Here is a 25,564-nt window from a genome sequence, read left to right on the forward strand (position 1 = left end):
AGTTGTCCATGTCCATGGAGGGAGAGAAAAACCATTGAAGGTTCCATCCAGCCCACTTGGGTGCTCCTCAGAAGATCTGTATCTTCGGACATCGTCAACCCCCCGACCTGGTTATAACAAGATGGTGTCTCCGTGGGAGGGGTGGGGGGGGGGGGGGGAAGGGCGGTGGGCGACAACGTCGGGATTCACATCGGCCAGGCGCAGCTCCTCTTGTTTCCTGCCTCCTCAATGCAGTGTCGTTCGCGGGCCTTTCAGTAACATTTCCAGAACGCTCATCCATCGATCTATCGCGAACATGCGGGAGCCTCTCCAGGCAGCTTTCCACCATCCAGCCACCGATACACCAACACGAACAATAGCGGCAAACGGTTGAGGACAAGCTGGAATCCGATTGCCAACGCCACATCCCCACCCACGCATCCAAACGGTGCCATGTGAACTGCCACCTCGGAAGATATCATGACTGGGCTTTTCTCCCAGGTATAAGTCACACATACCTTCTCTTTCTCTCTTGCCTTTTTGTCTCTATTGCCTTCCTACCTCTCTTCTCTCTTGCCTCTGTCTCTCCTCTCACTCTTCTCTTTCTTCTCCTTCTCTCTCTTCCAGTACTCAAGCAACAGCAGTACACGTTAAGGCCATCGCCCTTTGACATCTCATTTGAAAATGGGTCTCCTGGGTCACACACCCAACGGGAAACCAGCCTTTCTCAACCCAAGAATACCTCCGCAGCGAGCTATTAGGGACCGTCTTCTACGCCAGATCTCCCATCGCTCCGCGCCTATCCGTATGCAAACAGATACCCGTCACCTTTCGCGCAACCCAGGACAAGACCTCGACAACGGTTTTGCCTTGCCCAGACAACCAGAATTCGCTCCCTTCGAATTGGACCTCTCGGAACAGAATGGTATGCCGAGCAGTGTGAGGAGAGGTTCATTGGAGAACCGACAAGCTGAGTCTGACTGGTTGACCAGACTGGTCGAGACAGTCGATTCCTTGCAACAAAAGGGGAATAGCTTGGACAGGTTGGTGGAGAAACTGTCCAAGATGGCGGATGATGGGGGGCTCAGGCAGGGAACCATGGACACATCCATGCTAGCAATGCTGGTGGCGAACCCTATTTTGCAGATGATGAGAGACATGGATAGGGAGGGCTGTGAGGTTACGGACGACATGATTCGGCAGTCAACCGCCGAGATCAGGAAGCTGGCGGGCATAACCGGAAAAGGATTCAACAAGGTGTTGGCTCAGTTGAGCAAAATGCAAGACACCTCTGTTGACAAGTCGGGCACCCTCAAAGTCACGGCGGAGGAAAAGGCCGAGGTCGAGGCTGAGCGGGATCTTGCGAGGCAGCGGAACAGCCGTGCCTGCAATCACCTCCCTTCCATCGTGTTCTGGCAGCCTCCGTCCAGTGCAAACAACTCGCTGAGCCACCTCGCCAGCAGCAGACTGTGGAACTGGAACCCTATCAACTTTGCGGTCTTTCTGTCGCCCAGCTCTACCGACAACCATGACGACCTCTCGCTCGTCGACACCGCCATGGCAGAAGCTTTCTTCTCCCGAGTTACCTACCGCGTCGCCCGACACAGGCATCACCACTTTCTTGGCTACAGTGAAGTCAGGCTCCCATGCGAAGCTGAGGGCCAGGGTGCGCTGATTGTCGGCCGGGACCCTCCATCCATTGCTAACTGGGGAGCATGGGCCTGCGTGAATGCCATGTTGCAGGGCGTGGATGAGTACTGTTGCTGTCCAGAGGAAGCCAACTACTGCCTGAGGTATCAAGTGTGGCGTATCCCCCCAGGCTCTGTTGGATCGGAGCTAAACGTCTTGAAGCTGATGTGGTTCGATATTGATCCGCTGCGAACTGGGTGGGATGTCGTGCAGGCCATGGGCAAAAGCTATTGGATCCTGGTCAATTTCGTGCAGCTCTTTGCGCCTGCGAGGTATGCCACCCAGAATCACCCGCAGTGGTGTGATCTGTCAGCGGTCGAGGGCTTTTTCGTGGCCCTTGTCATTGGTAACTCTTCAGGAAAACGCGACGAGTGTTTTCGACAAGCCGAGTACCTCTTGGGAGATGCTGAGTTGGACGGGACTGACAGTGACGGTGTGATCAGCAATCACTGCGATACCAAGCGGACTACGCCCTCCACCTGGGACCAGGAGCTGCGCCGCGACGGGGACCTGGACAACTGGCGTTGCCTGAACTTTGTATTGGCACTTTCACAGGATCAGGCCGAGGCGCATCGGCGCACTGCGCGGACCCGACGGGGTCAGCGGGCGCCAGATAGCTGGAGCGTAGAACTATGCTGTTGTCCGGAACGCACCCCATTTTGTCTGGCCATCCGACTGGACAACCAGAGGGACACCAGCGGTGAGAACTACAAGTTGGTTCGGATCAAGTGGATCATGCGGAGCGACAGGCTGTACGAGGCTAATCGGCTGTTGCAATCACCCGTCTGGCCCATCATGAACCGTGAGGCTGAGGAGAGACTGAAGGTGGTATTCCAAACAGAGGTCCCGGAAGAGTGTGACAACTGTAAGGCGGATCAGGACGACGAGGAGACGGACGAAGATGAAGACAATGATGAAGAGATGAGAGAAACTGAGCAAAAGGAAACCATGTCGCCCCTTTTCAGCGAGAGTGATGATGATGATGGCGAGGAAGATCAGGATGGATCACCTGACACTCTGGACTTTACACGCGCCTACTCTCCTCGTCGATCGCTGCCTAGGGGGGCCGAGCGGAGACCATGGTCTGGTGAGGAGGAAGGGGAGGATCAGGCCAGGAGCAAACGGCGTCGGGTGGATATCACAACCGAGATCAGTGGGTTGAAGGGGATCGCTAAAACCCTGAAGCTCCCTCTCCCTTAAAGAGAAGGAGAAATCTCAAGACGGTGTTGATAAATGGTTATAGACTGTTAAGTGTTATAGGATGATATCTGGGTTAGTGTTTATTTTCAGATGAACGTGGGACGCGGAAAGGTCTAATGGGTTACGAGGAAGTTTGGATAATCTTGGTATAACGTACATTATAAGCGAGTGCACCATATAAGCGAGTGCACCATATAAGCGAGTGCACCATATAAGCGAGTGCACCACTTTCCACCACCCTACGAATACTATCCTCAATTACACCACATCAACACAAGGAATTAACTATAATTACATCAGAAACAGCTGAATCAGATGCTTCTGCAGCCTCCTGGCAAGTGCGCGCATTATGGCCAGGCTTACCGCATACACCACAGCACTGAACCTTCGTACGAGCCCCCCCCCTGCATTACTACTATCCGGCTGCGTTTCTTACACTCCCTCCATATCCACGGCCTTCTGATCCAGTAGATCCTGTGCCTCTTTTACAGTAAGTGACCCTCTAAGCCTCATACGTGTTTTTTTTAGCTCTCTGGCGCTTACTTAGTGCCTCATTAGCCTTACGGAGCAAAGAAACCTCTATACGAAGGAAAGCCACTTAGTGCATTATAGCCGTTATACCCTTAGTAAACTAGTCTACCGTAGTTAGTATTAAAGTCGGAGAGCTATTTTAATAGTTAATAATGCGAGTCTTAATAAGCGTTGATTATAAATTAGCTTCTCGAGGGTTATATAGTATTTAGGAGACCTAAGGTTATATAGTGCCGGGCCGTAAGTTTAGAGGTATTAGTGTATAAAGCTTTATATTTAACTTAGAAAATACTTTTTTTAGATCGTACGGTATAAAGTTAATACCCGTAAAGCTATTTTATATATTTTTTTTTATTATAGAAACGAAAAAAGTTTCGCGGAAGGTATAAAAGAACTTAAATTTATTTATATAATTAATATATATACGTATTAAATCCTCGATCTAGCGACTATATATTTATTTTAATAGCCTAAAGTAATTAATATTAAATAATTAAAGAAAGTAGGAGGAGTATAGAGGTATATAAAGTATAATAATATTATTTTATTAATAATAATATTCGAATTTAATCGATTAATAACTTTTATAGTCGTTAAAGATTAATAATTAATATTTATCCTTTATATAAAACGCTATATAATAATTAAAATACTTAATTTAATATAAATTTATTAAATTAATAATTTAATTATTATTAATAATTATAATATATTAAATAAATAGTAGGTTATATTTAATATATTAATTAATAAAATAATATTATATAATTAAAGTAATAAAAGGAAAAATAATTTAACCGAAAATATTAATTCCTTAAATTATTATTATTTATTCGCGGTTACTAAACTAAATTAATTTTATTTTACTAAAGCCGTTTAAAATTATAATTACTATACTTATAAAAATAATACTTATTATAAACCTAGTCTCGTCGAAATTATAAATATCGTTATTTATAATACCGTACTTAACTATAGTATTCTATATAAATATAAACCACTCGCTAATAACCTTTAGATCCTCGCACTTAGCCCTTTAATAATCGTACCTATATATATACCGCGTACGGAGCTATAGCTAACGTTTAACGAAATTATATACCTAAAGCTTACTAACAGGGGGCGCGTCGCGTATACGTAGTAGTTGGTTAGCCATATCTTCTACACTACGCAATCTTAATAGAAAAGCTCGCGCATATAGCTCAATAATATATTGGACAATAGCATCCTCTTCGGGTTAAGTAAGCTTCTTCGATTTGGGCGTAGTATCGCGTCGTGCAGGCCGGCCAGCGCGTCGTCGTAAGAGAGTCGTATGGTGGACGTTATAGATCTTTCCTGCGGCTCGGAGGCTGAGATTTTTATCTTTTTCAAGAGCTTCGAGGGCTAGGATCACCCTGGCTTCCTTTAAAGTAGGAGGCATATTGGGTTGTGTAGAAAAAGTCGATATTGCGTGGAAGGATGGTGCGTCGCTTAAAAAGTGGTGCACTCGCTTATAATGTACGTTACCTATATTTTGGATAGGTGCGGCATGTATAGTGGAAGTCGGAAGGATTTGATATGTTTACGAGAACATTGTGGGGCAAGTTTTTGTTTTCTTCTTTATCTAACAATTGAATCTTTTACCTATGACCTACACCTGTACCCAGCCGTAGGCCTTTAATATCAAGCACCTTATTCTGTACATGTTTGCATTCTTATCACTTATCTCTGGCGTTTGCAATCTTTAACAGGCGCTTGCACGCCCCATCATCTCCTCCCATGTCGAATTGATTGGACAACAACCGCTAGTGTTCGCCACCCCGTTCATGCCCAATATTTTATCCTTCCCCGCCGCCGGGCATTCCCATATCACACACTCATACCTACCTACCTGATCTTCCATCCGTCCCGCCTTTTGCGTGTCAGTTCATTCCCACCATCACAAAATGTCCAAACAATCCACCCCCACCAAAACCCCCAAACCACCCCCCTCCATCATCTCCACCCAAATCGGCTCTGACTACGACGACCTCGAGAACGACCCCCCAACACCCCCCTCCACCTCCTTCTCCTTCGCCAGCCCCTCTACCTCCCGTGCGTCATCTCCGCAGCGTCAGAAGATGTGCATCCCTCTGTCCCTCCCATATTGCAAAGAGGGTGCGATCCCCACACCAGGAAAGACTTACATCATTACCGCACTGCATCTTCCTTCCTCGCCGCATCCTCATTGCCCCACCGATGAGGAAGACAGCAGCAACCAGATCCTGAGGGCCATGACCCTATGTGGGGGGCAGCTCAAGCTGCAGGAGCTACGGCGGATGAATGTGACGACTGGGTGTTGGTTCTGGGAGTGCATCACCAAGGAAGGATGGCTTGGTTTTAGGAATGTGGCTAGTGGGACATATCTGGGCCAGAATGGAAAGCTGGAAGTGGTGGCGACTGCTCCGCACTGTAAAGCGTGGGAGTGGTTTTGCGTGAGGAGGGTTCCGTTTGTGGATCGAGCTGGGGGGAAGGAGAAGGAGAGGGATGGGTATGTGTTGTTGATAAAGCATTGGGATACTTTGAGGTGGGTGGATGTGTCGATTGCGCCGGATGGGACGGTGAATAAGGAGAGGTGGTATTTGGCGGGAACGGACAGGGCGACGGTGTGGGGGTTTGTCGAGGTTGGGGAGCATGATGGGTGAGGTGATGGGGTTGGGACGACATGGATGGTTGCAAGTATGAACGACGTTTATTCGATCGTGATACAACGTTTGATAAACGTTGGAAGCGCTTCTGAATACATAGTAGGAGTGAAGAAACAACCACCGGATAGCCTCTGCCTTCACCGCACCCAAGGCATTTCGCCTCAAGCCTCCCTCCTCGTAATCGTCACATTCATATGCTCATGCAGCGTCGCCCCATAGTTCCAATACTCAAACGGCTTCGCCGGGTCAGTCATGGCAAAGTCATATCTCAAAAACAACTGTCGGTCCCTATTGTCAGCATCATTCCCATGCAGCTTTGATCAGATCAGCAACGAAAAACACTCACCTCGAACAACACCTTTCTCAACTCGGTATACGCCAACTTCTTCCCCAAGCACTCCCACCTCGTCCCCGAAGCAAACACCAACCCCTGCGTCAACTCCATCTCCTTCAACCTCTTGGGGTCCCTCTCCTCCACCCACCTGCTCGGATTAAACCTGTCTGCATCTTCCCCAAAAACACTCTTATTCCTCATGACGGTAAACTCGGATATCCCCACTGCCGTGCCCGCGGGGACTTGATATCCGCAAATGACATCATCCTTGTCAGAGCACTTGAGCTGCAGTCCCGAGATAGGCGGCCACATTCTCAACCCTTCCTTGATGACCGCATTCAGATAACCCAGTTCGAGCGCCTCAGCGTCAGCAATAACCGGCCTGGTGACCTTCCCCGACCTGATCGCGTTGTCGATTTCCGCCTGAAGAGCACCGTACGCGGCGGGGGTGGTTGAAAGATAAAACACCGTCATCCTCAGCGCCGTGGCGGTAGTGTCGGTCCCCCCAAACAGCATGATCAACACCTCCGCCTCGACTTCTTGACGAGAGAGGTTACTCTCCACAAACCGCTGGAGGATGTCCTCCTCCCCTTTGGCCTTGTTCTCGTACCGGGCATCAACCCTGTCTTTGATCAGCCCAAGCAGCTTCCCCATCCCGTTGTCGTCATGCGGTTTGGGGAGCAGGCTTTTCACCAGGGGGTTGTTCATCAAGGAGATAATCACCGGAAACAATCCGAGGGTGGTGACGGTGGGGAGCATGCCCTCCAGGGTGCTGATCGTGTTGTTGAAATCCTCGTCAACATCCAGATACCCAAAGGGAGTGGTGAACCCCAGCGCGGAGGTGGTGTCTTGGGTGAAGTAAAGGAACTTGCGCGCCATGTCCATGGGTCGGATGCCGGTTTCCTTGGAGGAGACGTATTTCTTCTCGATAAGCCCCAGAAGCTTCTCGACTTGGGTGTCGATCACGCCTTCTTGTGTGGTTATTCCTTTGGCGTTATACCCCGGGAGGACGTTGCTGCGGATGCGGTGGTGGACTTTGTTCTCGTTAGCGGTGAGGATGTTATCGTTGGCTGGGTCGAAGCGGAAGCCGTTGTACCAGACGTCGCGGTGCCAGCCTGAGTGGACGGACCACATCCGGCGGATCTCTTTGGTGTCGCTGCAGATGAGCCTGTTGTGATGATGGAGTTAGTCTGAATACGCGGGACGTAGGCGAGTTGGAGGGTGTCTTTACCAGTTCGGTCCAACCCTTGCCAACGGTCCATACTCGCCGGCGACTTCGGCAAGCGCATTTGGGATCCTGCCCGCCATGGTTTTTTTGAAAATCCATGATCGAGACAGTGCCGCCCCAGCAGGGCCGGGGATATGCCGGAGCCGGAGATAGGTCTTGATCCTGGACGCAAAAATGTACAAGACTGATGAGACCAGAACGCCCGTCAGGACGATGCTGTTGAAGATGACCATCTTTCACCGTTTTTGCTCTTTTACGAGAAAAAGAGAGAAAAAGACCAGGAAAGCATGCGACGGTCCCTGGGACATCTGCCCCCGGTGGGATGAGACCCGGCCTTTTCATAAAGCCCATCCTTGATACCCTTGAAGAAACCCACAATGACCTGCATGAGTCTGCAGCTCAAAGTGGTATTCCGACCCTGTAGACGACGCTTGATAGTGGATTCAATGGCTTCGTAGGGGGTACGTAGCCAGCCATTCGCCAGTGAGAAGTCAGAGTTCGTCATGAACCTTGTTTGTGAGGCCTGTTGCAAAAAGTCGTGGCATGCAGGCCACTGCTTCCGTATCAGATAGTTGCTGCGCCCCCCCTTCTTGAGAATTGATGGATTTGGTAAGCGTGCGGGGACAGATGCCAGGTTCGCATGGCGATTTTGTGGTTTTGGGTCTTGGTAACACAAATCATTCGTCGACAGATCTTGCGTGTGCATGCGAGTGGCCGAATGGTTTAACCGCCGATCACAGTCAGCTTTTGCGTGTTTCTTGTTCGGCGAGATAAGGTGCCGGGTGGTGGTTGTTATTAAGCAGCAATTCGCCTCTGACGATATTGGATTGGATTATGGCCGAATGCCCAAGTGGTGACGCTCCAGATGTTCCAAGAAGTGTTTATTAATGCTGCCCAGAAGCCCACTTCAGCCCGGCTCAGTCATCAAACAGCAGGTGTAGTAGGTAGCGATTCTGGTTTTAGCCTATTGGATCATAGCTACGACTCACTGGTTGTCCTTACTGAGCCTCGAGACGTGCTCGTGTCTTCGTACATGGATCAGATGGGAGGAGGGGGGTGCTGGTGAGTGGTTTTCAGAAAAGACCAGTAATCAGAAGGCGGGAACGCGTCGCCCATCGCAACCCTAGGTACCTAAGGTACCTGCTCAACAATCGTGCCCAACTCCTCTGGGCAATACTTGTTGCACAGTGTCTTCATGTTGGTCATGATATTAAGCCAACGTACTAGCCCTGATCTTGACGCCAAGAAACACAAAAAGCAAGGCAGCACGACTCACATCTCTCGAGGATCTGACCCCGGAATAAGAACCGCAGCCGAAAGATCAAAGCGGAGCGAGTACAACAGATTCCTATCATCCCACTCCTCAACTACCCCCATCATTAGCACCACCTCCCTTGAGTCTCAACTTGTTGAAAGGTAAAGGCCTACCAGGTTCATCAGGCGGAAAACACCGCTTATACTGCTCCACATACTCCTTCCTACTCAGCCTATGCCTCACCGCCCTCCAGTTCCCAATCTCGTGTTCGTTGTGGGCGTAGAACGCCGTTGATCAAAGACAAATGGCTTCCCAGTTGTCTCATCAGCAGCGCTGTTCTCATCCCAGAGATCACCATGGATCAAGCAGGGCTTGATCTTCCCTTCCAAGGGATCCAACATACGAGGAATTACGTTGTTGAGAACCAAGTGACTAATGCGCTGGAATTCGTCATGGCTGTGATGCCCTTCGTGCTGTTGCTGAGAAAGCGAGATGGTGTGGCCGAGGATGTCGCGGAATAAGGTCGTCCAGGATGGTTGCCACTTGATGACGTCGTAAGGGTTTGGTGCCGTGGCAGGGAGGTTCGTGGAAGCCAAAATTCTCCTGTGCGGGAGATGGATGTCTTGTGGAGATGAGCGAGCTAGGCGACGAAGGCTTGCGGGGCGGGTGGTTTGAAGTCCGATGTGGTGGGAGGAGGGCGAGTGAGAAGTAAGACGTAGATTCTGTGGTCTCGTCCCAGAATGAACCCCAGCCGTAGGCTTCGGGTACGAAAGAGGGGGACACCGAGCCAATTGCGTTCAATCCAGAGATTTCGGCTGTGATCATTCTTTTGGCAGTGGCACCCAGGGATCGCTCGGGTGCTCTCTAGAAGACTGTCAGCAAGTAAGGTGGCCAGTATGAGAGCGAAGACCGTCCACGAACCTGGAGGAAAAAATCTCCGACACTGCCATCGGGAAGTTGCGCTGTGATCTTGGCGGTCTGGCTCCCAGAGCGATCTTCCGTAGTGTCTGGCGCCGATCAACTTGGAGCCCTTGGTGGGAAATGTGCGCCTCAGTTTCTTGTCTGGCAGATGGTTCCAGTCCTGGAGCAAAAGGTTCACCCAGTTCGGGCTTGGGAACAGGCCCAGAAGGTGCTTCTGTTCCGACGTGGCGGTTGAGCTCAGCCAAGTCGGCCATTCTGTCGATATTTACAAATCTCAAAAGAAGAAGAAAAAGGAGAACGGACGAAGTATAAGCGCGATAGTGAGTGGGGTACTCGGTTGATCTAAAAATTCAAAAAAATTCAACAGTGCAGCCTACTCAGTGCGAATCCAGTGGTGTTTGTTGGTTGGTTGGCATGAACTGGCTGTTGGTCACGAGAGATGAACTGCCAACAGGATAACCTGATGGACGGGTGACAAAGCGGCAAAGCCTAACGTGACAACATCAATCCTCTGTTCTGCGAACGAAAGAAACAGCACCCGATTCATTGACAGGGCCTATCTTACAGCTAAGGGCCCGAAACCCTGATAAACTCCCACCCAATTGCCTCCCCTCTCTTCTCAAACGCCAGACACCCTCTCTTCACCTCTGCCACAAGCCCAACCTGGTCGTCACCGAGCCGCTTCCCTCCTTTAGAGAGACACGTCTCCTTGAATTTGATCTTGTCCAAGACGGGATCCCTCCTCATTTCCCAATCCACCGAAACCACCACCTTGCCATCAGGGTTGAGCTTCACGTCCAGCAGGATCCAGCGTGTGCCATTGCCTTCCAGCCACGGGCTCTTGAGCCGTATCATTGTCTCGTCACCAGCGATGTCCTCAAATGTCCATTTCCAGCTAATGTGCGGCGACTCTTCTGGATTGTGCGACGACGAGATCAGGAAAAAACGTCGCTTGGTATGCCCGAGGATGCAGCCGGTTGTAGGCACACGTAGGAGGTATGTTTGCCCAAGTGCTGGGAACGTGTCCGGGACGACCTTTGGCCCGAGGAAATCGCTAGGAGATTGTGCCTTTGGTGCTGGTGGTGGGCAATCGGGCATTTCAATATCGGTGGAACCGTGAGCGGAAATGAGCAAGTCGGCCAGACTCATTTCAGATGCAGAGTCGTGGGCTGTCGAACTATTGATAAAAAAGGACGGGAAATTCGGCTCGTTGCCGGAAACCCCGACTTGGTCGATGTCCATTGTTTCTGTTAGGGCCTCGTCAGTGGATGTCGGCATTTTTGTCGCAATGTATTGTTCTTACCCATGATGGCAAGATTTGAAAACGTCTCGAGTGAAAATTTCTAGGTATTCACTGCTGGTTGCTGCCGGAACACACGCTGATGTAAATTTGTAATCGAAAGTGGTTGTGTGGGAGTCGAAATCTGGACGACAGGAGCAAAGAAGGAGCTCAAACTTCCTCGATGCTGGAGCCTGACTCAGCAAACAATCTCAGGGAGCATACTGGGAATGACTGCCTCGGGCATCTGTACGTGTCAGCTGCGAGGGCAGGAAGCCATGGGTCACCAGGTAAGTATCTGTGGCTAGCAGACACACACACACACAGAGAGCAGAAGATCAGATGAAGAATTTCAACGCACTAAAGCCTGTTGAATCTTTGATCCATTTCGAGAAATCCTAGCCTCAGTTCTCCTGTTGCTGTCTAGATTTTATCTACCTAATTTTGTCGCACAAACGTCGATTTGACAGCTCTAGGAAAGTGGCTATGCTCCGTATGAGTCTCCAACCCAGCAAGGTTGATGTCCTTCTTAGCTTTCTCAGGGCGCTGAAAAAGAGATGGATATCCTATCCTTGCCATCTCCTCCAATCTATCAACATTATCCAACCCAGGCCTCTCACCACCGACTCCCTCCAGCTTTGCATATCTGTATGTTGCTTTGTTCTCCGAGGTAGAATCAGACCACATGATCCCCTCGCTCATCTTGTTATATGTCAAACCAAATGGTTCGATGGCCCCCTCAGTCCTGTTAAGCTTGATCTTTAGCTCGCCCGCAGGCGCTCTCCCTGAGAAGTTGACAGACTGTCGACCCGTGGGTCTGACAGGAGTCGGTGTAGCTCCAAAGTCTGATCCCTCCTTCGCTACCCCACACTCCCACAGACAGGTCCGATCGCCCTGTGGATGGTACGGAGACAGATCGAACCGGAATCTAGGCCAGTGATTTGGATTGTGAGGCAGAATACTAAAGGAAATGGCGTGGCCAGTGTCATAGTCGCAAATAACGTAGATGTGGCCAGGCTCAGGGATCGAGTCTTGACGGAGGGGAAGAGTCCTGTGGGGGCTGAGTGCAGAGAAGTCCAATCGCGAGCGGCGGGGCAACGCTTGGTGTTGGCGCTGGTTGGCTTCATGGTTACTGCTGTGGAGAGAGGACAGTTATTATTCGATCCAGGACAGAACATCACCCATGAAGAGCCTGAGAGATATGATGCTTACCTGACACTCGAGGCCCTATGAGAACTGATAAAAGCGACTTGGGCAATATTTTGGTGGTGCGGAAAGCCTTCGTGTTTCTAATGAGATGTCGGTTGGCAGTTGTGATGGAAAACAGAGTGTTTTTCTCGCAGTTGCCTTGCCACGACCCGCTGTATTTGCACAGCGATAAAAAGGGAAGTAGTAACAACCCCCCAGCTGTGGAATTGAGTATAGAATTATTGCAAAGGGAACTATATATACTGGCTTTTGCAAACATGCTAGACCGTCATTCAAGCATCAACCTTTTTGTGCTGATCAAGAATCACAGTGAAATTGATAGTTGAGAGAAGTTCTCGAGTTCCCTTCTCAGTGGAACCATTCTCCTCTTTGATGAAAGACATTGTGGGAGCAGTGCGTACTTCTGTACGATTTCTTGAGGTCAGCTCATACTTCAAATCGACAAACTGGACGTTACTTGACAATAATAATTTTACTTACGTGACGAAAGGAGTTTCTTCACCGTCCTTGAGAAGCTTGTGTCTTGTGGTCTGAAGTCAACGCGGCAAGCGTTGGGTTGCTAGTTGGAGGTGTTGACAAGAGAGAGAGAGCAGAAGAGTAAAAAGTGGCGAGGGCAAAAGTAAAGCTGCAGGCAGTGAAATGGAAGGTGAGTCGCTCGAGTGCAGGGACAACCTCCACCTTTTTCAAGCTTCCACTTTCTCGCCAGCAAGGTCAACACTGTGAGAGTACCTGCTCGATTACGTAGCTGGCACTGTGGTTGCAGCCCGGTACTCTCTTGGTGGTGAGAGATGGCAGTTTGTGGTTTGGTCAAACGGGGAAAGAGCGGGAAACAAACACCTGCAGTAATGGTGAATTGCTAATTATGAGACACTGAAAGATGATGCCAACGCCTTCAAAGCAAAGAAACCTACGAATGTTTCAACAACTCCAGTCGCCTTTTACTACCTAGTCCATCTTCGCAAGTGTGAGAGGCTCTTGTTCTGCCTGAGCCTCATCAGTCCTGGTGTTTACACTACTTCAGTTATATACATGTGGCAGGACGATTACATAGGACTCAGATTGCTATTCTTTCGACGTAGCATGACTGCCAAATCAAACCCTACGAGAACTGGTGAGTAGTGCCTGTACTCAGCGGCGACCGATCTGTTATGTATCTTTTGAGATACATCTGAGGTGTCGTACCAAAAGGACGTCCTTGGCCACGGGGCCAAGGCAAGGGGTGTATCTTCACATGAGAGACTGTCAACTGGGTTGAAATCTGGTCGCCAACATCCCTTTCGATACCCTGCTACATCAGCTAGATCCCTACCTAAGAACTCCTTTTGATTCTCCATGGTTTTGTTTGTTGAATCATTGCTCCTATACTCCACTCTTTGCTTGCTTTCTGGGCGTAGCTACCTACCATAACATCGTGCCTGGAGGGAATTCCTTCAGGCTAGTGCGTTCTGCACAACCACATGCTCAACCACATGCTTCACGATCCCTCCATCGGAACAATTCCGACATCTCTCCTCCTCACACAAAGACCATCATCCTGGCACGATCCTACGCTAGCCTTTCCCCAGATACTTGCACCCAATCACAATCCTACATCAGTGGGGCCAAGCCGGGGTAGCTTCTCCACCAACAACAACAGCAGCCCCGCATCGGCATCATCAGAGCAAATCAGACGATCGACAGCCTCAAATCCCAACCAACCCCAACTTCTTCCTAGCACAGGACCGACCCAACTTGTGTTTCAAGGACACAAAGAACAGCCCACAAAAGTTGGGGTATGCGGGGAGTTATAGCGACCACCACTGCCTATTTTGTTCCCGCCTGTCATTGTACATACCACAACACCACCCTCCTCGCGACACACTTGGCTGCAGCCCGAGTGAGACAAACGCGCCTCACCATCTTCAATAAGCCTGCCGCCAATCACAAACCACCACCGCAACCATGGCAGCACCACCACCACCATCATCATTATCACCATCATCATCATCATCACCAAAAGAAATCCCCCTCCCCGACTCAATCGACTTCCTTTCCGAATCACAATGGGCCGTCTTCATGGCCCTAATGGACACCATCGCGCCCGCGATCCTGCCCCCAAAGTCTATCGCCTCTTCCGACAACAACACCCCCGATGACAAGTCAGTCCTGAGGCTCTCCCAACAAGAATACGCCGCCGCCGCCTCCAAAATCCGCGCAGCAGTCTCCCCCCACGAGGTCACCGCCGAGACAATCGAGTCCTACCTCCGCGAACGCCCCAGCGACAACCCCATGTTTGAAAAGATCATGAAACTCGTCCTCAGCGGCCTGCCCCCGTCCAAAAAGAGGGAGCTGAAGATTCTCTTGAGTGTCTTGTCCACCAGACCAGGATCCTTAATCCTCACATCGTACGGCACGCCACTGCCCCAACTTGGGCTGGAGGATAGAACCAGGGTTTTGGAGGGTTGGAGGGAGAGCAGGCTTTGGGCTGTCAGGGGGTTGTTCAAGTCGATGACTACGCTGGGCAAGCTGGGGTTTTTGAGGAGTAGTAATACATTTGCGCCGTTGACGGGGTTCCCTTCTGTGCCGAAGGAGTGGGTTGCTACTTCTTCGTTTCCGTTTGAGTTTATCAGGCCAACGGCGGAGGTTGAGACGGACGTGGTGATTATTGGATCGGGGTGCGGGTCAGGGGTGGTGACGAACAGGTTGGCGAATACGTTTGGCAAAGGGGTCAAGGTTTTGGTTTTGGAAAAGGGGGGGCATTTCGACGCGTCGTATTTTCCCATGTCGCAGACGGTGGGGCTGTCGGCTATGTTTGAGGCCGGGGGGGTGGTTGAGTCGGATGATGGGTCGATTACTGTTACGGCGGGGAGCTGTTTTGGGGGTGGTGGGACGGTGAACTGGAGCGCGTCGTTGCAGCCGCAGGATTTTGTCAGGAAGGACTGGGCCGAGACGTACAAGATGCCTTTTTTTGACGGGAGGGAGTTCCAGGAGTGTTTGAATCATGTTTGGGAGAAGATGGGGGTTACGGACAAGATTACGCCGAACCATGGAAATCAGGTGCTGTTGAATGGTGGGAGGCAGACGGGGTGTAAAAGGTGCAAGATTGTGCCGCAAAATACGCGCGGTCAACCGCACAACTGTGGTTATTGCACTTTGGGATGCGCCAATGGTGAGAAGATGGGACCTGTGAATGGATGGTTCCCAGAGGCTGCTGAGAAGGGGGCTGTAGAGTTTATGGAAGGGTTCAGGGCTGAAAGAGTCCTTTTTGATGAGAAAAAGAAGAGCAAGAAGGTGGCCTGTGGTGTTGCGGGCGTTTGGACCCCCAAGGAAGGCGGAGAGCCGATCAAGGTTGTCGTCAAGGCCAAGAAGGTGGTTGTCAGCGCTGGCACGCTGTGGAGTCCGGTGGTTCTGATGAACAGTGGGATCAAGAACCCCCAGGTTGGCAAGAACCTGTATTTGCATCCTGTCAACTTTGTTGCTGGTGCTTTCGATGAGGACATTCGTCCTTGGGAGGGTGTGTGTCCCCTATCAGTTTCAGTGCATGATCAAAGCTAACAGCATCCAGGCGGCAGTCTCACGACGGTGGTTGGCGATTTCGAGGACCTGGACGGCAAGGGTCACGGCGCCAAACTGGAGGCCATGTCGATGATGCCCAGCTTGGCACTTCCCTTCCTCACATGGCGCTCTGGAAGCGACTACAAGCTGATGGCGGCCAAGTACCGCCACATCAACCAGTACATCTCCATCATCCGTGACAGGGACACTGGATACATTTACAGAGACCCCTATACCGGCGACCCTCGTATCTCGTACACGCCGTCCGATTTCGACCGCGCCCACAACTTTGTCGGTGTTCTCGAGCTCTGCAAAATTCTGCATGCGACTGGGGCGAGAGAAATCCACCCTTGTCTGCCTGGCTTCCAGCCATTTGTTCGGTCTCAAGGCGACCCAAAGAAGACGGACAAGGCGTTCAAGAAGTGGCTCAGGAAACTGAAGAAGCATGGCAACAAGCCACCTGTTGCGCCGTTTGTCTCGGCTCATCAGATGGGTACCTGCCGCATGAGCGCCAAGGCAAAGGACGGTGTCGTTGACCCTCGTGGTAGAGTGTGGGATACCGAGGGGCTGTATGTGGCCGATGCCAGTGTCTTCCCTACGGCCAGCGGTGTCAATCCTATGGTCACGACAATGGCTCTTGCTGATTGGGTTGCGAGGGGTATTTGTGAGGACATCAAGGACGAGCTGGTTGTTGAGAAAGTGCCTTCGAGGTTGTAAAATATGTACATGAGTAACGGTGATTCGATACATGGCCGACGGACGGTGGATCATGATTGATATGTAATATTGTACATACAGCTATGTGCGTAAATAATATGGTTTGCACGATCAGTTCAGCCCCTTTCGTCCGATCACACCCAATCCCCATGTCCTCAGAACAGGCACGACAGCAGCAAACCTTGACCCAGCCAATGCCAGCGCCAAACGAGAATTCGGGTTCTTTCCAACCCATGCAAGCAGCCCACCCGAGGCCATCACGGCGAAAGCGGTGAACCACAATCCGGGCCTCCTCCTCTTGACGATACTCGACTTGCCAGTCGCGGGTCCCTATTCACATGTTAGCCATTGTCACCTAAAGGAGCCACCTCATGGAAACTCACACTATAAACCCAATCCCCCTTCTTGATCATCATACAATCCCACCAATACCTTGCCTGACTCCACGGATACGTCATCCCATTCCACACCCTCCCCGTCTCCCTGTCTCGAGCTGTATACCAACTATTGCAAGTCTCACTCGTAAACACCGTCTTCCCCAACGCCTCCTGAACCCGCTCAACAAACTCCCTCTCCGCCTGCTCCGTCACATCAACAACCGACGCCCTCCCCTCCAAACAAGGCTTGATAACCCTCAACGCGAAGTTAACCCCGTTCTCAATCGCCATCACAGCCGAAGTATGCCCCGTAGCCGTGTTCGGCCCCCACAGCAAAAAGAAGTTGGGAAACCCATGCAACGAAGTGCAATTGTACGCCTCCGGACCAGGAAATGTCTCACTCCAATGCTCCTGGAGGGTATGGCCCCCCGTACCAACAACCGGCAAGAGTGTCGTGGGTGTGTTCGTCTCAAAGCCATTAGCCAAGACCAGCACATCCGCCTCCACCACCCGTCCATCAGCCATTTTCACCCCGTGAGGTAAGATCTCGACTGCCTTGTCGTTGGTGAGGGTTATCTTTTCCGAGTGGAGACATTCCAGGTAGCCGGAGTCAAAGACGCGTCTCTTGCACCCGATTTCGAACTCGGGGACGAGGAGGGGGTGGTATTTCTCCGGAGCGGTGGTTTTCATGTACTTTTCCGCCATCTTCCTGCGTCTGGACCGGAAGGAGGCCGCCGAGGGGGTGAGGGTGAAGCCGGCCCAGTCGGCCTCGGCGAGGTGGTAGACTATGAAGCGTTGAAGGAGCGTGGCGCCGGGCATGCTTGCCAGAAGCTTTTTGGCAAAGGGGGAGACTTTGGCGTCGACGGGGGGGTAGATCCAGTGTTTGGAGCGGACGATTTGGGTGAGGTGGGCTGTGGAGGAGAGGATGGAGGGGACGATTTGGGCGGCGGTGCAGCCGTTTCCAAAGACTACCACCTTTTTGTCGTGGAGGGAGACGGAGTGGTCCCAGCGGGCGGAGTGGATTACCGGACCTTGGAAGGAGTCGAGTCCGGGGACGTCCAAGGGGCGGGGGGAGTTGAATTGGCCTGAGCCGGAGAACAAGAACTGGCATTCGTGGTGGGAAGTGAGGTTGGTTTCGAGGTCGAGGATCGTCAGCCGCCATCGGGGGTTGGTAGGGGAGGGGATCCATTCTGCTTTGGTGACTTTGGTGTTGAACTTCATGCGCGGGACGAGGTTGTATTTCTCGGCGACTTTGGTGAGATAGGCGCGGAGTTCATCGTGGGGAGGGAGGAATCTGGTCCAGTTTGGGTTGCGCTCAAAGCTGAAGGAGTAGAGAGCTGAGGGGACGTCACAGGCTGCGCCTGGGTATTGGTTGATGGACCATGTCCCACCAACACACGGTTGGGAGTCAAAGAATTGGATGGATGAGGGCGAGATGCTGTACCATCGTTGGATGGTAGCCCCGAGAGCTATGCCTGAGAAGCCTGTGCCGATACAGGCGAACTGGGTGAAGGGGACTTCGGTTTCTTTGTCTGAAGACATCGTGATATGCTATGGCGGTGGGAACATGTCAAGAGAGCCTCGAGGTGAGAACCTGGAGCACAGTGAGCAGTGAGGGGGCATCATAAGCCGCAAAATCTATACACTAGTCCAGACATCTGACGATACCCAACTCTTGACGTCGCAGATGCTAGCACCAATATCTGCAAGGGGGCAACAAAACAAGCTAGCGGGATCCTCCCGATGCCTCGGTCCCCCAACAATTAAGCCGCCAAGACAGAGATTGGGGTGTGCCAAGAATGCAGATCTGGAGATGAGACAAGGATGCCCACGGGGCACACTGATCCCCGCAACCCCGAGACGGCACGCGACAGTTGTACTTTGGAGGCAAACGGCAGTGGGTGATGAATGTGGTGGTAGGTATCATTCTTGTATCATATCTAGTAACTTCAGTGAAATTCTATCATCAGTTTTCGTTTATTTCATTTCGCTCTTTATTCTTTTTTTGTCTTGATCAGCTCACTCAGCTTGATCTTTCAGACCTCTCGTTCCTTGCTCTTCTCTCGGCTCTGTTCGATCTGCCGGATCTCTCAGCCCTCTCAGCCCTCTCAGACCTTTCAGACCTTTCAGACCTCTCAGCCCTCTCAGCTCTCTCAGGTCTCTCGCCTGCCTCGCTCCTCTCGGCTCTCTCGGGGCGTTCAGGTCTTTCGGCCTTCTCAGGTCTCTCAGCTGCCTCGGATTTCTCGGGCTTCTCGGGCACCTCAGGTGCTTCAGATCGGTCAGACTTCTCAGCGATTTCGGCCTTCTGAACCTTGACGGCCCTCAAGCCTCCGTTCTCGTCAATGATCTGTCGCCCCTGGAATCCAACCGCGAGGTTGACTGTGCCATTTCGGATGAGATATGTGTACACCCACTCAGGAAGCGCCCTCTGTGATAGTGTCAGTTATTGTGTCACTCCATATGCGAATGAAAAGAATCTTACCAAACAAGTGATGTATCTCATGATTCCCGGTAAATACACAACACCTCCATATCCGCTCTCAATCTGTCTGACAATAGTCTCGGCCACCGTCTCAACGTGAAGCAATGGCGCTCCAAATTGCGACTGACGGGGCACTCCTGACAGCAATGGTGTACGGATGAAGTTGGGAATAATGTTGGTCAATCTGACCTTGTCCGCCTTGTGTCTATGCTTCAGTTCTAGCGCCAGGCCCTCATGTAACGCTTGAACGCCAGCCTTAGTGGCAGAGTAATCGACGATGCCCGGCGTGGGAACAACAGCGCTCATGGAGCAGATGGTAACGATATGACCGTGGTTCGTCTTGGCCATGTGCGGGACGAACTCCTTGATGAGCAGGAACGGAGCTTGAAGGTTGGTCTTGATGGTGACTTCGACGTCGGCGTAGGATCCTTCCAAAACGCTGAACCCGCGGGCAAGACCGGCGTTGTTGATCAGGACAGTTGGATGGCCAACCTTCTTCTTGATGCGCTTCGAAACAGAGCGCACAACCTCGGGTTTGCTGAGATCGGCTTGGAAGTAAAAGACCCGAGAGGCATCGGCGGCAGATGGTTCCCAGGACATGGGAGCAAAGTCAACGATGACAATCTTGACACCCTTGTGCCAGGCCAGCAGCATCTTAGCTGTGTGTTCGCCAATGCCGCTGCTGGCCCCAGTGATGAGAACAATCTCCTTGTCGAGGGTCTTCCACTCCCCGGGCTTGTTGCGCGTCCAGTTGTTGGCGGTCCATTTTGTGAGGAACTCGTTGGCAGAGTAGGCGGCGCCAACAAGACCAAGGGTCAGGGCAGTGCGTGCGATCTTTGGAAGGTTGAGGTCGCGAGGGTTGAGCTTGACACCGAGACGGTTGGCGTGAGTGAAGAGAGCGGTCAGATACTTGACCGAGGAGTCGAGCGTGAGGAAGTGGGCGGCGCCGGCAATGGGAAGGGCAAGAAACTCGTTAAGGGCAGTGTACCGGACGACTCGGGCGAGGCTGTCGAGGTGGAAGCCCTTGTTTTCTCTACGGCTAGCCATGTTGTTTTATCCAATAATAGTAATGATAATGATACGGAGTAATGCTGGCAGAATTCTCAAACTGTACAAAAGTTGTGTCAAGGAGAGGAAAAAGGTGAACTCGCCCACCGTGTCACAGTCACACACACCACACACCGCTACTGCTGACCCTCACCTGTGCCTTACTACCCCTCCGCTCTCCCCTCCTGCGCCCCTCATCCTATCGACCCCTCCACGACAGGGGATGCCCCTGGTCGTTCCCCAACTGCCAGCAAAACATGCTCCCCACATTCTTGGCGGTACCCAACCCCGCAAAGTGGGCCGAGGACAACCCCTGTGAACATGCACATGAAGATGTCCAGATGGGGAATGGATGGAATGCAGAGAGGCCTTGCCATGGGGAAATATCGTTGAGAGGCCGCCAGAACCCGATTTCATATTTCATTTTCTTGTACCACCAGAATCAGCTGTTACGCTACCCTTTGTTATGCTTTTCTGGTAGAACCATATTTTCACAATGGTAAGTGGGCCTCAACACCATCAAATTTTCTCACGATGTCAACAAACCCCCCTTTTCCGTTGCTGACATAATTCCTCTGCAGGCGCCCGCATCATCCAAACCGCTCACCCTCTCCTTTCTAGGGAAACTTTCCCTTCTCTTCAAACTTCTCGTCGTCGGTATGTTTTCCCCTTGTTTTTAAAAACACCTTTCTTCCCACTCTAACACCCTCCCAGCCCCTCCAACCCTCCTAATCAACAACCTCCGCTGCCACCTCCTCGCCCACCTCCGCGGCGCCTCCCTCAAATACTACACCCTCTGCGCCTTCAACAAATTCGGCCTCCGCCACCTCACCCCCCTCCAACTCCAGTTTATGAAACCCCCCACCGTCGCCTATTACAAATCATGGGTTAGAAAGCAGTCCATCGCCGCCATCAAGCGGCTCTCCACCTCCAATGACACCCCCAAACCAGAGGACCTAGTGTTATCCGAGCTCAAAGTCGACATTGAATCCCTTCACGACGGGCAATCCTCGCTCCTCTGGCTAGGCCACCGCACCAAAGCCAAAAAGGTCGTCCTTTTCTTCCACGGAGGGGGGTACGCCATCCCCATGTTACCAGGCCACATCAACTGGTGTCACCGCGCTTACCTCCTCGCCTCCCCCGGCGACGTCGCCGTGGCGATACTGCAGTACACCCTTGTCCCTCATGGTAAATATCCGACGCAGCTGAAGCAAGCCGCGGCAGGGTTGGATCATATCCTCAAAGCGGGGGTCAAGCCAGAAAATATCATCTTCGGTGGTGACTCCGCTGGTGGAAACCTAACTTGCTCACTCCTCTCCCACCTTCTGCACCCCCACCCAGACGCGGTGGCCGTCTCCCTTTCTCGACCTATCGCCGGCGCGTTTTTGGTGTCGCCTTGGGTGTCGACTAGGACCGACACGGCTAGTTACAAAAAGAACAACGGGATTGACATGCTGTCTACCCCCACCATTGACTCCGCCTGTGGGCATTTGCTACCCGAAAACTTGACAGACGAGGACAGGGCGTGGGTTATGCCTATTGATCTACCGCGGGAGAGGCAGGAGGCGTGGTTCAAGGGGTTGGACAAGGTTGTTTCGGAGGTGTACATCACGGCAGGGGAACAGGAGGTTTTCTTGGATCAAAGCGTGCAGTTGGCGGACGTGTTCAAGAAGGTGAACAACAAACTGGATGTCAAGGTTGAGCTGATGAAGAGTGAGGCGCATGATTGGATTCTGCTGGAGGGTGAGAATCAGCATGATGGGGATGCGACCAAGAGGATGAGGAGTTGGGTTAGGGGGTTGTGGGGGTTTAAATAGGTGTGATAGAGGCGAGAAGACTTGGTGTTGCCATAGGAGGCTGTAATGTTTACTATTTATTGTCTGTATGAACACAGTTCCGCGAACATCTACAACTGAAAGTTATCTGTCCCTAACCCACCTGTAAAGAAGTCTAAAGGCTGGTCCCAATTGAAGAGCGAGGTCACGTTCAGCATGCTCAGGTCCGCATTACTGGGAACTTCCCATTGGAGACCGTTTCCAAAATCCAGAGAAGTATGATGTGCTTGGGCTGAGTTGAAGCCATCTTCCCTGGGCAACACGATACCCTGGCCAGCTGGGGTGGCGGCAGTGGCAATCGGGGTTGGAAGGACTGGCCTGTCGGTGTCACCGGCTTGCTCTGGTGTTCATGTCAGTGAAAACCCCGCAATATTCACGAAAGCATCTTGAAACATACCAGCAACGCGTGCCATGACATCACCATGCACCTTTTGCAGCAGTTTCAGAGACCTGTGAGCAGAGATACTGAACGAAGCAAAGTGTGCCAGGATTTCCTGGCAAAGAACCCATGATCTTTCCAGCCGGCGTTGATCCATAGAATCAAGGAGGGATGGACTTAGATAAGCGACAATAACTGCAAGGCCACCAGTGAATGCATCTGCGGAGGAACGGTCAGCAGAGGAACCAGTAACGGGAAGCGGTGAAACTCAGCATACACAATCCATCCCACCACCAACCTCCAGTTGTGTCTGTCTGATAAGTCCTGGAGACCAGCTCGACCAAGTCCATGGCTGATCCCAAGCAAATCTTTGCACATTCTGCTGCAAAGGAAGCATACAGCATTCTATTTCCACCAAAGGGTCCTTGCTTCACCGGTGAGGTTGGCTCTGTTGTTCCAGAATCTGAATTTGAGCAAAGTTGGGTGAGAATCGGTCGATGAAGCATCAGCCGTACATAAAGAAAGCTGTTTATTTGGTCAGCTCAGACGGCAGGGCCATCGACTCAGGGCTACTCACCTGGCATGAAGCACATTTCTCTGCGTGACAATAATCTTCTTCTTGTCTTCTGGCATCCCGCTAATATCACTGGGTGCTGTCCAAGACATGGCGGGGCAAACTGCGGCCTCATGTCTCGACAACTTGGCATCCAGCTCCAGAATGGCATCCAACCCATACAGCGGAGACTCATCACCGGTGGTCCCTGACGAAGAACTTGGTGCTCCTCGGCCTTTGGGTGACAGATAGATACTCGACAATATCTCACCCAGGATATGACATTGCCGAATGTGGTCAAGAAAGAAGTTCATCCTCGATGTCGTGGTCACTTCATCGTCAATCTGAGCAAGTGTACCAGGCCACTCATCATCCACCAGCTCCAACCTTGACGGCAGCGGCAGATCATTCACATCCGTCATCGTCGGCCTCCCAAACGTCATGCTCACGATACTGCTCCTGCATCAGCTTCAACCCTTCCCAATCACCCAAAAGAGCACTCACATATCCAAAATAACACACCCATGCCACGTCCTCCTCCTCACCTCCCTCTCCAACTCCGACCTCCCCCTCCTCCCCGCCTCCGTATGCAACCCCAACCCCTGCGCCACCCTCCCCGCGACCCCCAGCGAATTCCAGCACCTGCTCGGAAAAGGGGTACTCTGCAGCAGCAGAGTCATAAGCAACAAACTCTGCACCACACCCACATTATGCATATCAATCAAATCCAACCCCACAAACTTCTTCGCCCTCTCCAAAAAAGTCTCTATCGCGCTGACCCTGTCCTTGGCCGACAAATCACTAAACTGACACCCTATCGCAAAGATAGTATTGAGCGCAGAATGAAAAACGATACTCCCCGCCCCAGCCCCAGGTTCACTCCCCAACCCCAACCCAGGCTCCGGCACCCCTTTTTCCTTCCCCGTAACCGGCTGCCAGAGCTGGCGGTAGGCGTACATAAAGGTTGGCTTGTGAAAGAAGGGATACAGCCAATAAACCCGGTCGAAGAACCTCCCCACGAGGTAATCAGCCACATTCCTCGGCGGTAAGGCGAACCGATCCGGCTGCAGGAAATTCAGGGGGCCAAAATCCGCTTTTGGTGCCGCAAAGGTTTGTCGGAGGTTGCCCGCTGCCGTTGTTGTGACCACCGATCCGGCTCCCGGCAACGACGAGGACACCCGGTGATGATGAGGCTTGACATTCCCGTAAGCCTCCTTCATGAAACTGGCCGCGCTCGAGCTGCCGTAGAACTCGTCTTGCGTCTCCTCAAAGGCTTGGTTGACGTCGTGTTCGGCGCTTACCGTTCCCATTGCTGTTATTTTCGTGGCGTTCTCTAGGGAGTCCAGCCCTTCACAGTCGGGAGAGCGTGGGTCGAGGATCTGGCGATGCGGGACAGGCAGGGGAGTAGCAGTGGTGCATTGGACGTGGTCTTTGATCGCAGGAGTAAGAAGCCCATTACCCTGCCCGGGTTGGACCGAGACGGATCTCCTCCCCGGCCTGGCCCCCGGGTCCGGAGCCGGCTCCTCGCTCGGATCAAGTGGGGGAGTGGGGATCCCATTCTCGGAACACGCCCGCTCAAGCCGTTGGATGCGTTCGTGCAGAACCCGGATGTACCTGAGGAGATGGTCAACATGGGGTGAACGCTTGAAGGAAAGGTACAAAGGACACCAGAAAAACTCACGCCTCATTGCTCGCTGTCCTGGCATTCTCAACCGTGTAGATACACTGATGCAGCGGCAGCGACCGCCGCTGGCAGGTGGAGCAGATCGGCTTGGCTCCGTCGCAACGAGACTTTCTCTCCCGGCATGGCTCGCACGCCAGGGAGATCTTTCGGCGCTTCTGCTGCCGCTCGTTGCGGTGTTCGGGATCCATCCCGGGTTGGCAGTCTAATCAAGGTAGGTAGCTTCGGTGCTGGTGCTGGTGTGTAATGCCAAGATTTCTTTCTGCTCTGTGTGCAAGTTGAGATTCTGCAATTCGGTTTACTCCAATTAGAAACCACATTAAAAGTCAACACGCCTGAAGACACACCTCTCAGTCGTATAGCCCGAAAGTCCGCAACGCTGGATGTTGACGATGCCGATGAACCAGGCATTCGGAAGGCACCCGAGACTTCGCGGGTTGGTTCCGACCCGAGCAGGCCCACATTTCCTGGATGCCCTGACCCCTGATCGAATCCAGCATTGGAAAAGATAATCAAAAGGTAATAAATGCAGATGCTTTATTACACTCGCTCGAGTCGCCCCTATCTAGCTCTCTAATGCTGTAAACTCGTCTGGAAACTCATATCATCGCTTCGTAATCACCATTGATGCCCCTATCCCCCAAAGCCAAATTTCAACCCTAAACGCC

At 51.9% G+C, this 25,564-nt stretch overlaps 9 protein-coding genes across 9 annotated transcripts, besides 7 other annotated features; 4 read left to right on the forward strand and 5 right to left on the reverse strand.

Annotated features, from left to right (window-relative positions):
* Positions 1-663: 663 nt before the first annotated feature.
* PODANS_5_13075 (uncharacterized protein) lies at positions 664-2,868 on the forward strand (the record flags this gene model as incomplete). Its single annotated transcript, XM_001904338.1, has 1 exon — positions 664-2,868. The coding sequence occupies one exon, from the start codon at positions 664-666 to the stop codon at positions 2,866-2,868; it is 2,205 nt and encodes a 734-aa protein (XP_001904373.1).
* Positions 2,869-5,324: 2,456 nt separating this feature from the next.
* On the forward strand, positions 5,325-6,062 carry PODANS_5_13072 (uncharacterized protein; the record flags this gene model as incomplete). The annotated part of the gene is made up of 1 exon (XM_001904339.1): positions 5,325-6,062. The coding sequence occupies one exon, from the start codon at positions 5,325-5,327 to the stop codon at positions 6,060-6,062; it is 738 nt and encodes a 245-aa protein (XP_001904374.1).
* Positions 6,063-6,226: 164 nt separating this feature from the next.
* On the reverse strand, positions 6,227-7,860 carry PODANS_5_13070 (uncharacterized protein; the record flags this gene model as incomplete). Its single annotated transcript, XM_001904340.1, has 3 exons — positions 6,227-6,343; positions 6,412-7,567; positions 7,664-7,860. The coding sequence occupies 3 exons, from the start codon at positions 7,858-7,860 to the stop codon at positions 6,227-6,229; spliced, it is 1,470 nt and encodes a 489-aa protein (XP_001904375.1).
* A 1,039-nt stretch (positions 7,861-8,899) lies between these two features.
* Positions 8,900-8,994: a sequence feature (pseudogene).
* A 61-nt stretch (positions 8,995-9,055) lies between these two features.
* Positions 9,056-9,173: a sequence feature (pseudogene).
* A 2-nt stretch (positions 9,174-9,175) lies between these two features.
* Positions 9,176-9,283: a sequence feature (pseudogene).
* A 125-nt stretch (positions 9,284-9,408) lies between these two features.
* Positions 9,409-9,543: a sequence feature (pseudogene).
* A 77-nt stretch (positions 9,544-9,620) lies between these two features.
* Positions 9,621-9,725: a sequence feature (pseudogene).
* A 75-nt stretch (positions 9,726-9,800) lies between these two features.
* Positions 9,801-9,863: a sequence feature (pseudogene).
* A 4-nt stretch (positions 9,864-9,867) lies between these two features.
* Positions 9,868-9,912: a sequence feature (pseudogene).
* A 458-nt stretch (positions 9,913-10,370) lies between these two features.
* On the reverse strand, positions 10,371-11,110 carry PODANS_5_13050 (uncharacterized protein; the record flags this gene model as incomplete). Its single annotated transcript, XM_001904341.1, has 2 exons — positions 10,371-11,050; positions 11,107-11,110. 2 exons carry the CDS (start codon positions 11,108-11,110, stop codon positions 10,371-10,373), a joined length of 684 nt encoding a protein of 227 aa, XP_001904376.1.
* Positions 11,111-14,232: 3,122 nt separating this feature from the next.
* On the forward strand, positions 14,233-16,542 carry PODANS_5_13040 (uncharacterized protein; the record flags this gene model as incomplete). Its single annotated transcript, XM_001904342.1, has 2 exons — positions 14,233-15,784; positions 15,836-16,542. The coding sequence occupies 2 exons, from the start codon at positions 14,233-14,235 to the stop codon at positions 16,540-16,542; spliced, it is 2,259 nt and encodes a 752-aa protein (XP_001904377.1).
* A 111-nt stretch (positions 16,543-16,653) lies between these two features.
* On the reverse strand, positions 16,654-18,461 carry PODANS_5_13030 (uncharacterized protein; the record flags this gene model as incomplete). The annotated part of the gene is made up of 2 exons (XM_001904343.1): positions 16,654-16,854; positions 16,926-18,461. The coding sequence occupies 2 exons, from the start codon at positions 18,459-18,461 to the stop codon at positions 16,654-16,656; spliced, it is 1,737 nt and encodes a 578-aa protein (XP_001904378.1).
* Positions 18,462-18,942: 481 nt separating this feature from the next.
* On the reverse strand, positions 18,943-20,448 carry PODANS_5_13020 (uncharacterized protein; the record flags this gene model as incomplete). Its single annotated transcript, XM_001904344.1, has 2 exons — positions 18,943-19,347; positions 19,402-20,448. The coding sequence occupies 2 exons, from the start codon at positions 20,446-20,448 to the stop codon at positions 18,943-18,945; spliced, it is 1,452 nt and encodes a 483-aa protein (XP_001904379.1).
* Positions 20,449-20,944: 496 nt separating this feature from the next.
* On the forward strand, positions 20,945-22,265 carry PODANS_5_13010 (uncharacterized protein; the record flags this gene model as incomplete). Its single annotated transcript, XM_001904345.1, has 3 exons — positions 20,945-20,947; positions 21,030-21,105; positions 21,163-22,265. The coding sequence occupies 3 exons, from the start codon at positions 20,945-20,947 to the stop codon at positions 22,263-22,265; spliced, it is 1,182 nt and encodes a 393-aa protein (XP_001904380.1).
* A 365-nt stretch (positions 22,266-22,630) lies between these two features.
* Positions 22,631-25,087, reverse strand: PODANS_5_13000 (uncharacterized protein; the record flags this gene model as incomplete). Its single annotated transcript, XM_001904346.1, has 5 exons — positions 22,631-22,881; positions 22,940-23,187; positions 23,240-23,674; positions 23,720-24,829; positions 24,897-25,087. 5 exons carry the CDS (start codon positions 25,085-25,087, stop codon positions 22,631-22,633), a joined length of 2,235 nt encoding a protein of 744 aa, XP_001904381.1.
* Positions 25,088-25,564: the final 477 nt, after the last annotated feature.

The sequence above is a fragment of the Podospora anserina genome, chromosome 5 (assembly GCF_000226545.1).
Source record: "Podospora anserina S mat+ genomic DNA chromosome 5, supercontig 3".
NCBI lineage: Eukaryota > Fungi > Ascomycota > Sordariomycetes > Sordariales > Podosporaceae > Podospora > Podospora anserina.